This window comes from Heteronotia binoei, chromosome 17 (genome assembly GCF_032191835.1).
Source record: "Heteronotia binoei isolate CCM8104 ecotype False Entrance Well chromosome 17, APGP_CSIRO_Hbin_v1, whole genome shotgun sequence".
In the NCBI taxonomy this organism is placed as follows: Eukaryota; Metazoa; Chordata; class Lepidosauria; order Squamata; family Gekkonidae; genus Heteronotia; species Heteronotia binoei.
In genome coordinates, this window is record NC_083239.1 from 6254113 (window position 1) to 6265788 (window position 11676).

At 48.3% G+C, this 11676-nt stretch overlaps 1 protein-coding gene across 2 annotated transcripts in view; it reads right to left on the reverse strand.

Annotated features, from left to right (window-relative positions):
• The window catches only part of GMEB1 (glucocorticoid modulatory element binding protein 1), an 80648-nt gene extending 78965 nt beyond the window's left edge, over positions 1 to 1683 (reverse strand). For both annotated transcript variants that reach the window (XM_060258164.1, XM_060258163.1), the window contains exon 1: positions 1579 to 1683. In XM_060258164.1, coding sequence (XP_060114147.1) covers positions 1579 to 1639 — 61 coding nt within the window. In that variant the 5' untranslated portion in view covers positions 1640 to 1683. The remainder of the gene's footprint in view (positions 1 to 1578) is intronic.
• Positions 1684 to 11676: the final 9993 nt, after the last annotated feature.

An 11676-nucleotide genomic window follows, 5' to 3' on the forward strand; every position in this document is an offset into this window, starting at 1 on the left:
CATATAGCTATTAGGGGGCCATACAGACAGGGGGGGACCATACAGACGGGGGGGGCATATAGCTATTAGGGGGCCATACAGACAGGGGGGGACCATACAGACGGGGGGGGGACAATATAGCTATTAGGGGACCATCCAGACAGGGAGGGCTATACAGACGGGGGGGGGCATATAGCTATTAGGGGGCCATGCAGGCAGGGGGGACCATACAGACGGGGGGGGCATATAGCTATTAGGGGGCCATACAGACAGGGGGGGACCATACAGACGGGGGGGGCATATATATATTAGGGGGCCATACAGACAGGGGGGGACCATACAGACGGGGGGGACCATATAGCTATTAGGGGACCATCCAGACAGGGGGGGCTATACAGACGGGGGGATATAGGTATTAGGGGGCCATACAGGCAGGGGGGGACGATACAGACGGGGGGGACCATATAGCTATTAGGGGGCCATACAGACAGGGGGGGACCATACAGACGGGGGGAACCATATAGCTATTAGGGGACCATCCAGACAGGGGGGGCTATACAGACGGGGGGGCATATAGCTATTAGGGGGCCATGCAGACAGGGGGGGACCATACAGACGGGGGGGCATATAGCTATTAGGGGGCCATACAGACAGGGGGGGACCATACAGAGGGGGGGGACCATATAGCTATTAGGGGACCATCCAGACGGGGGGGCTATACAGACGGGGGGGCATATAGCTATTAGGGGACCATCCAGACAGGGGGGGCTATACAGACGGGGGGGCATATAGCTATTAGGGGGCCATGCAGACAGGGGGGGACCATACAGACGGGGGGGCATATAGCTATTAGGGGGCCATACAGACAGGGGGGGACCATACAGAGGGGGGGGACCATATAGCTATTAGGGGACCATCCAGACGGGGGGGCTATACAGACGGGGGGGCATATAGCTATTAGGGGACCATCCAGACAGGGGGGGCATCCAGACAGGGGGGGACCATATAGGTATTAGGGGGGGACCATACAGCCATTAGGGGACCATCCAGACAGGGGGGGGCATCCAGACAGGGGGGGACCATATAGGTATTAGGGGGGGGACCATCCAGACGGGGGGGGGACCATGCAGCTATTAGGAGACCATCCAGACATGAGGAATTACTGCTGTTCTGCATGCCTGCCTGCCAGAAAGAGACACGGGCGGAGTGCCTTTAAAGCTGCCCAACCTCCCTCCATCTGCAGAGCGCCGCCCCCACCCCCCCGCGCGTCTCCACAGCAACCCCGGGCACGCAAGATGGCGCCTGGGTGGGGCTGCCCGAGGGAGGGGCGTGTCCTCCCGCGGCCCCGCCCCTCGCCTCGCTCCCGGCCAGGGACGCAGCGCTCCTTCCCCCTCCCTCTGCCCCTTCTCCATCCCCCCTCCCCCCGCGGCGGCGCGGCGACGTCCTCTCTGCCGGCGGCGGCACGTACGGCGGCGGCTAGCGGCCGTGCGCTGCGAGCGCAACCCTTTCCCCTCGCCCCTACGCACTCTGCGTCCGCGGCTGGCCTCTCCCGGCTCCCGTAGCGCGGCGGCGCCCTCCGTTTAGCCCCCCCCCCCTTACCGTCTCCGAGAGCAGCCGAGTCCGGGGCTGGAGCGGGGGGATGGGAGGCGGCAGGGAGCATGCGCAGCAGCTCCGCGGACTCGGCCGCCAGCACTTCCGGCCGCCTCCTGCCTTAAAGGGGCCGCGAGGAATTAGCGCCGCGGCAGTCGCCTCGCCTCGAAGGCGGAGGTTCGGTTCCCTGCATCTCCCGCGAAAGCTGGACGGGGGAGAGAGGGCGGTTTGGGTGCAGGGAACCGAGTTCGAATCCCGCAGGGTTCTGTTATTCCCTAGGGGGATTTGTTCCCAGAGAAAATCATGGGGAATTGGGCTTGGCAACCCTGTATGGTAAAATGTTGCAATTAGGGTTGCCAAGTCCAATTAAAGAAATATCTGGGGACTTTGGGGGTGGAGCCAGGAGACTTTGGGGGTGGAGCCAGGAGACATTGGGGGTGGAGCCAAGATCAAGGCTGTGACAAGCATCATTGAACTCCAAAGGGAGTTCTGGCCATCACATTGAAAGGGACAGCACACCTTTTCAATGCCTTCCTTCCATAGGAAATAATGAAGGATGGGGGCACCTTCTTTTGGGGCTCATAGAATTGGACCTAGGGTTGCCAAGTCCAATTTAAGAAATATCTGGGGACTTTGGGGGGTGGAGCCAGGAGACATTGGGGGCGGAGCCAAGAGCAAGGCTGTGACAAGCATCATTGAACTCCAAAGGGAGTTCTGGCCATCACATTGAAAGGGACAGCACACCTTTTCAATGCCTTCCTTCCATAGGAAATAATGAAGGATGGGGGCACCTTCTTTTGGGGCTCATAGAATTGGACCTAGGGTTGCCAAGTCCAATTCAAGAAATATCTGGGGACTTTGGGGGTGGGGCCAAGATCAAGGCTGTCACAAGCATCACTGAACTCCAAAGGGAGTTCTGGCCACCACATTTAAAGGGACAGCACACCTTTTCAATGCCTTCCTTCCATAGGAAATAATGAAGGATGGGGGCACCTTCTTTTGGGGCTCATAGAACTGGACCCCCTACTCCAATCTTTTTGAAACTTGGGGGGTATTTTGGGGCGAGCCACTGGATACTATACTGAAAATTTGGTGCCTCTACCTCAAAAAACAGGGCCCCCAGAGCCCCAGATACTCGTGGATCAATTCTCCATTATTTTCTATAAGTCTCCATAGGGAATAACAGAGTTCCCAGCAGACATTTCCCTCCCCTATCCCCGCTTTCTGATGACCCTAAAGCGGGGTGGGGGGGTGGGGAGGGCCTCCAAACCGGGGGATCCCCTGCCCCCACCTGGGGATTGGCACCCTAATCCCGCAGGATTCTATTATTCCCTACGGAGATTTATTCCCATAGAAAATCATGGAGAATTGGACTTGGCAACCCTGTATGGTAAAATGTTCCAATTAGGGTTTGCCAAGCCCAATTCAAGAAATATCTGGGGACTTTGGCGGCAGAGCCAGGAGACTTTGGGGGTGGGGCCAGGAGACATTAGGGGTGGAGCCAAGACCAAGCCTATGACAAGCATTATTGCCCTCCAAAGGGAGTTCTGGCCATTACATTTAAAGGGACAGCACACCTTTTCAATGCCTTCCTTCCAGGAAGGATAGGGGCACCTTCTTTTGGGGCTCATAGAATTGGACCCCCTGGTCCAATCTTTTTGAAACTTGGGGGATATTTTGGGGAGAGGCACTAGATGCTGTACTGAAAATTTGGTGCCTCTACCCCAAAAAACAGCCCCCCCCCAGAGCCCCAGATACCCGCGGATCAATTCTCCATGATTTTCTATGAGAATAAATCTCCATAGGGAATAACAGAGCTCCCAGCAGACATTTCCCTCCCCTCCCCCCGCTTTCTGACGACCCTGAAGCAGGGGGAGGGCCTCCAAACCGGGGGATCCCCTGCCCCCACCTGGGGATTGGCAACCCTACTCTGTTATGGGGAAGCTCGCTGGATGATCTTGAGCCAGTCATACACACGCTGACCTTCCCCTACCAGACCGGGTTGTTTGTTATGTGGATAAAATGGAAGCGAGAACGATGTTTTGCCATGAATTCCTTGGAGGAAAGACAGGGTTGAAATGTAACAATTGGATGCCTTGAACAAATATGCTGTTGGCTAGGTAGACAGAAAATACCAGATATCTCCCCTGTACCATGAAAACAATGTACTTAATTACACAAACACTAGTCATACGTATGGCAAAAGAGTCCAAATGTTGTAACACACTGCGGCCAGTAAATGCAATGATCAAAAATGCATCAACCGCACCAAGCAATTCCAGACTTCCGAGGAATATGTGAAAAAAAAATTTGAACACTCGAGTAATATGAATATAAATTCTCCAAATGTACATAAAGTAGGTTCCCAATGGAGTTTTGATCGTTATACTTCCCGTTTCGATAAATATCTTTATGAACATATGAAGCTGCCTGCTACTGAATCAGACCCTCGGTCCATCAAAGTCAGTCTTGTCTTCTCAGACTGGCAGCGGCTCTCCAGGGTCTCAAGCTGAGGTTTTTCACACCTATCTGCCTGGACCCTTTTTTGGAGATGCCGGGGATTGAACCTGGGACCTTCTGCTTCCCAAGCAGATGCCCTACCACTGAGCCACAGCCCCATTCATGGCTCTCCAGGGTCTCAAGCTGAGGTTTTTCACACCTATTTGCCTGGACCCTTTTTTGGAGATGCCGGGGATTGAACCTGGGACCTTCTGCTTCCCAAGCAGATGCCCTACCACTGAGCCACAGCCCCATTCATGGCTCTCCAGGGTCTCAAGCTGAGGTTTTTCACACCTATTTGCCTGGACCCTTTTTTGGAGATGCCAGGGATTGAACCTGGGACCTTCTGCTTCCCAAGCAGATGCTCTACCACTGAGCCACCATCCCTCCCCTGCTCTCCAGGGTCTCAAGCTGAGGTTTTTCACACCTATTTGCCTGGACCCTTTTTTGGAGATGCCAGGGATTGAACCTGGGACCTTCTGCTTCCCAAGCAGATGCTCTACCACTGAGCCACCATCCCTCCTACATATGAAGCTGCCTTCTACTGAATCAGACCCTTGGTCCATCAAAGTCAGTCTTGTCTTCTCAGACTGGCAGCTTCATAGGTTCATTTATCAAGAGATGCACATATAAACAACTTAAGCCTTTGCACCGAGGTTCTCAAAACTGCGTCAAGTTCAAAATATTTTTTCTAATGTTTCATATCTCTGGAGCCTCACAGCTTCCGTAAGATTCAGGACACAGTGGTACATTCTTCCTCTGGGCTAGAAATACTTCAAAGTTTCTTTGCAGTTACTTTGAGGTCACCTAATGAATGTCCTGGAAGGTTGAAGTGACCTCAAAGTCGCTGTTTTACTGCAAAAGAACCTTCAAGAACAGAATGGAAAGGGAAATAGCTGAATTACAAGTTATTATGAAATTTAGAACAAACACCTCAGGACTGAACAGTGATATTGGTTTCTTATTACATATGCTAAACCCATTCACACCAAGTAGAACCATACATCCACTTTATTCCAATGTATTTCTCTTTTAGAATAATGTATCAGAATAATGTCTTTTTTTGTATTGACAAACTGGAATAAGGGATATTGGTCGTTTATCTCATTACATATGCTAAAACCTTCTTTCGATTCTAATGTATTCTTTTTTGTATTGGAAAACTGTAATGTTATTTATAATGTGACTAACAGTAAAGCCTATTGTAGGAAGAAATACAATGGGCCCAGTGTGGGATTAAACCCTGTATAGGCACCTAGGCAGTCAAAATCTTGGAGGCCCCCTCACAAAATATTTCAAAGTTGGAGCAGCCGCCGACAGCCCCCTCACAAAATGTTTCAAAGTTGGAGCAGCCTGCAAGCCCCCTCTCAAAAGCCCCTTTGACAAAGCTCCAGGGGAGAGACAAACTAGGCAAGTCAGGTAAAGAGTGGCTCCATTACTGGCTGCATGTGCAGGCTGGGAGGGCTCAAGCAAGGGGGAAACCGAGGGGGAAGCTGGACCGGGGCCCCTAAAAGTGTGGGGGCCCATAGGCCAGTACCTACTGGGCTTAATTGTTAATTTGACCCTGAATAGGTCCTAGAAAAATATTGAGGGGGTGTGATGAACGTGTAGGTGGTAGGAAGGAAGGAAGATAGACAAACAGCATGAAAGAAAAAGAGAGAGACAAAGAATAAGAGGAAGAATGATAGGGAAAAGATGGGGAGCAAGGAGTGCGAGAAAAAAAAAGGAAGGTAGACAGAATGGAATAAAAAGACAGAGATACAGAGAAAGAATAAGAGAAAGAACAGAGGGGACAGGTTCAAAAGGGGGGAGAAAGAAGTGAGAGAAAAATGAGAAGGAAGATAGAATGAAAAAGAAAGACAGAATGAGAGGGAGGGGTAGAGTTATGGAAAAGTTGGGGAAGAAAGGAATAAAAGAAAGGGAAATGAAAGGAAGGAAGGAAAGGAGACAGGGAGACAAAAAAAATGAGAGGAAGACGGACGGGAAGGAAGGTAGACAGCCATTAGAAGCCTCCCTTTCACCTCCTCCCACTTGCAGGCGGGGGGGGGGGGGAGTGAAAGGGAGCCTTTCAATGGCTTCCTGCCTCTTAAAGCAAGCAGCTGGAAGACCCATTCCACTGCTGGCTGTAAGAGGCAGAGACCATTGCAAGCCTCCCTTTCACTCCCTCCCACTTACAGGTGGTGGAAAAGCGAAAGGGGATCCATTTCATCGCATGGGGCCATAGGGCAGAGGGAATTCCATTTTATCTTATAGGCCCATATGGACTCCATTCTATGCTATCAGCCCACAGGACAGAAATGAGTCCATTCCATCCTATGCGTCCATAGGTTACAATGGAGCCCATTCTGTCCGATGGGCCCATAGGACAGAATACAGTCCATTCTATCATAGGAGCCCACCGTAGCCTAATTTAAATAGAGTGAAAAGTATTTGCAGGTGGAAAGGGGTGTATAGTCTGTATCTGCTGCTGTTAAACTGGCGCCTCCCTGCTGTGAATGAACAGTCCTTTTGTGTCAGTTGAAGAGAAGTAACTGCTACTGTTCGTCTCATGACTTGTATCTCATAAGAACATAAGAGAAGCCATGTTAGATCAGGCCAATGGCCCATCCAGTCCAACACTCACACACACACACACACACACACACTGGCTAATAGCCACTGATGGACCTCTGCTCCATATTTTTATCTAAACCCCTCTTGAAGGTGGCTATGCTTATGGCCGCCACCACCTCCTATGGCAGTGAATTCCACATGTTAATCACCCTTTGGGTGAAGAAGTACTTCCTTTTATCCGTTTTAACCTGTCTGCTCAGCAATTTCATCGAATGCCCACGAGTTCTTGTCTTGTGAGAAAGGGAGAAAAGGACTTCTTTCTCTACTTTCTCCATCCCATGCATTATCTTGTCGACCTCTATCATGTCACCCCGCAGTCGACGTTTCTCCAAGCTAAAGAGCCCCAAGCGTTTCAACCTTTCTTCATAGGGAAAGTGTTCCAGCCCTTTAATCATTCTAGTTGCCCTTTGCTGGACTTTCTCCAATGCTAGAATATCCTTTTTGAGGTGCGGCGACCAGAACTGCACACAGTACTCCAAATGAGACCGCATCTTACTGTTTACTGTTCATTTCAGTTTACCGCATTTCAGTTTACTGTTTGCGTTGCGGCAGCATTGTTTGTGGTGGTGGGGACACAGACTGACCTGGACTTCCTACAACGCCTTGAAGAGAGGCAGTAGTGATCAGTAAGAACCTGTCAGCAAAGAACTGTCTCCCTCAGAGGTCAGTGGCTATCTGGTGGGATTCTTGCCTGATGGGGCTGGCGGGGGAAAGCAGAATCAGCCAATATCAGGCCAGAGACAGAGTGTGAACCAATTCTACATAGCCCACATCCAACCAATGAAAATCCTCAGATTTGCCACCATGGTAGGGCTTTTATTATCTAAAAGACGCTACACGTTGGGTGTGGTCACGTCGCATTAAAAGCAGGCGCGCAGCACTCCCAATTTGAACTGCTGAATATTGATTCGACGCAGGGCTGATCAGACGAGCATCTAAGAATGCGACTCGTCCCGATATCATCCCGTCGAACGATCAGACATGTTATCACGCTCTTTCCTTGGAGCGTGCGCACAACTGATCGAGCAGATTCAAAGTCGTCTCACTCGCATTCAGGTGCTGAGCAATCGTACAGTGATTCCTTCTGTGGTGTTTTCGTGCACCCAAACGTTGGTAGGTGGAGAATCAAACGTTGCTTCAAAGGGTTGGGGGGGGGGAGTTCTGGGAATTAATGTTGCTGATTCAAACTTGGGGACTCCCAGGAACTACATTTCTGAAAATGGGCAGCGACTGATATCTGGAAATCCTCCACATTTAAAAAAGATTTTTTTTCCCCTTGTTCTTCCACTCACGTGGATTCTGTGTTGATCAAAGAATCAGAAGGCTCACCTCAGATTCCCGATGATCTGGTGTGCACATGTCTCATGGGGCTTTTTTTTTTAAAAAAAGGTGGAAGGGGCGGAAGGCAGATGCCAAACATCCCAAAGGGCAGTATCCTGCACGAGCTGTCCAAACAGGAATAACCCGAATGTGTGCCGCTTCTGCCGCATGTGTCCTTTTCCTTCTGCGGAAAAGGACCGGACTTTCTCCGGTGTCCAATAATGCCGACATCAAACCAGACCAAGTTGGGATGCTGATGAGTCGCATTTGAGGGACAGATGTGGTTGTCTGGATGTGCTAATAAAATCCGAATGGGAACCATGGGTAAGACGGAGCTAAAGGCACGTGTGAATGCACCCGTTAAAAAGTATATTGGGTGGACAGAAACACCTCTGAGAAAAAGATGTCCTCAGTTTAACCCATGCTTGAGGAGAAACAGAGTAATTAACATTTACCACCATTCTCACCATCATTCCCCAATTTCCACAAGTTTATTGCCTTTTGCTGTTTTCCTGTGCAACTTATACTATCCAGACCAAACTGTTATTCTTTCAATTTGTTAATTTCACTAACTTGCCATTGGAGCTTAACTTTATACTATTTTGCAATGCTTAACAACTACCCACAAGTTATATATAGCACTGCTAACTGTACCACCATTTTGGTGTCTGAGGAACTATGCTTTAGCATACAAAAGCTGACATTCTGAATAAAACTTTGTTGGTCTTAAAGACGCCACTGACTCCAACTTTGTTTTATTGCTTCAGACCAACCCAGCTGCCCAGCTGGATCTATTAATGGACAGGCAAGACTTATGAGAGAAGTTGGTCTTCGGGCTAATTTTAATTGCATTTTGTAACGTCGTCCACCCAACTGTAGAAAAGTAGGTAATAGTTTGAACTACTGTACGCATTTTTTTGTTTTCAAAAGTTTATGAGCCAACTGAAAATTAAAACTGTCTGGCTAAGAATTTCACGGAGGAATTGCTTGCTAAGCGATCTGGAACCAGCAACATCCTCTCAGCCTAATCAGTCTTGTGAGGATATAGCGGAAGAGGGAAAAACAATGCAAATTGGTTTGAAGCCCCATTGGAGAGAAAGGAAGGGTATAAATGAAGCAAATAAATGCAACATAGGTCTACCCGCCATTCAGTGACAGTGGCAGAACGAACTAGGTGCGGTCTCATTTGGAGTACTGTGTGCAGTTCTGGTCGCCGCACCTCAAAAAGGATATTATAGCATTGGAGAAAGTTCAGAAAAGGGCAACTAAAATGATTAAAGGGCTGGAACACCTTCCCTATGAAGAAAGGTTGAAACGCTTAGGGCTCTTTAGCTTGGAGAAACGTCGACTGAGGGGTGACATGATAGAAGTTTACAAGATAATGCATGGGATGGAGAAAGTAGAGAAAGAAGTACTTTTCTCCCTTTCTCACAATACAAGAACTCGTGGGCATTCGATGAAATTGCTGAGCAGACAGGTTAAAACGGATAAAAGGAAGTACTTCTTCACCCAAAGGGTGATTAACATGTGGAATTCACTGCCACAGGAGGTGGTGGCGTCCACAAGCATAGCCACCTTCAAGAAGGGGTTAGATAAAAATATGGAGCAGAGGTCCATCAGTGGCTATTAGCCACAGTGTGTGTGCGTGTGTGTGTGTATATATATATATATATATATATATATATATATATATATATATATTTGGCCGCTGTGTGACACAGAATGTTGGACTAGATGGGCCATTGGCCTGATCTAACATGGCTTCTCTTATGTTCTTATGTTCTTAGCAAGCTGTTATCACCTGTTTGCCTAGGTAATAGATCCAGGTAAGATGCTTCACTGATTCCCCTATCCTAACACCAACCTCTATGGTGGGGAGCCGTTTATGGCCCTCGAGATCACTTGGTCAGGCCCTTGGTGATGGCTGGGCCGAGCCAACCCATGTGGCAGCCTCCCTGGGGCCCGGCTGGCCTGTGAGGGTCATGGGACCCAGCCACGCTGTGCAGCAGCATCCCCAGGGCCCGGCTGGTGGGAGCTACCACTAGATCAATTTGCACTTGATTATCCCAGATGGTATGGCCTAGTATGCTAATGAGTGTGTGACCTAATATGCTAATATTAGGGGATGTGGTCTAATATGCTAATAAGTTCCTGCCAGGATTTTTCTACAAAAAAAGCCATGGACCTAGGCATTTGCCTAGGGTGGCAGGTCGGGGTGTGTGTGTGTGTGTGTGTGTGTGTGTGCCAAATTAGGCTCTCCCCAGATGACGTCAAGGAGAAAAACAATCATTTACATTAATTTTGCATCCCTGAATCGTTCTCCCTTGGCAGAGCACTGCTTTTAAAGTTGATCATTTTGTATGGCCCGCGAATGATGTTATAAATATCCAAATGGCCCTTGGCAGAAAAAAGGTTCCCCACCCCTGCTGTATGTCCATTTCTGCAGCCACCACTCAGAGCTTTTTTTTTTTTTTTTACAATGCTCCTCTGAATGGGTAGGATCAGCTTAACTGAAGCTTGCCATAACATCCCAGTTAAGGTGTCCTCCCATAGTCACAGAACATGATATATGTGGCTGGTGTCCAAGCTTACCGTAACATCCCAGTTGAGGAGGAAGATCTCTTTCTGCACAATTTCCACAGGCATGAGAGGTTAACATGATCCTTTTTTTAACCAGTTCCTTTATAAAGAAACAATGTGTGATGGAGAACAAACAAATAAAATATGCAAGCCTGTATTACTGTTTTAAAAAGCAGTTTTAGCAATCAGGAGCCAAGTGAATAGATTCAGAAATTATCATATGGACTTCTTCAGACATCCTTCCGATCTGTTCGGCTGAGTATCAAGAACTAAAAAAAATAGAACTCTAAATCCTACTGAAGTCTAGGGAGTGGACCTTACACTCAGGAACGTTCTTAGAATTGCACTGCAGGCTAGCCTAAACTCAACTGTAACACTTTATATATAGTCCTGTTTCGTACAGTGAAAAGCTTTCTCTCACTCCTGCACCATTTCTTCAGCAGAAATTTTTCAGTTGTCATATTTCAAATACCTCTCTCTCTCTCTCTCTGTCTCTTACACACACACACAAAGTTGCTGCAGGGCTTGCCCCTTTGGCCATACACATCCCAGTTAATACATTCCACTTTGGCAATTTCTAGTAACAGTCTTCAGTATTTACTTGTAAACATGGATACTTAAAGTGTATATTTCAAGCATCAATAGTACGAAGAAGCCATTTAATCAAAGTGACGCTGAAAGCTGCGATGATGAAAAGTGTCTTGCCGAAAGTTAGAGATCTGTCTAGAACAGATCAAAATTGAACCGAATACAATTAGACTCAGCAGGCTGTGCAAGTTGTGTTGCGTCTGTTCTTTCCAAAGCGGCCCACAAACTTGATGGATTTGGTTAGGAAACGGGGGAGGTGGGGAGGAGAGTTCAATTCAGAGACATTTACTGTGACAAATTTAATGGCCACACGATGGCACCAAAGGCCATCTGGCAAACCTAACAGAAAAATAGGTTTACAGAAAAATAGTGTTTCTCCAGCTTCTTAAAGCAGCTATTTAAATACATTCCACCAAATACTAGTCATTCAATAAGAGGAATCTCGGGAATCAGATACTTCCTTTTTTTTTTTTTAACAAAAGCCACATCTGTCTAAGGTTTGTTTTC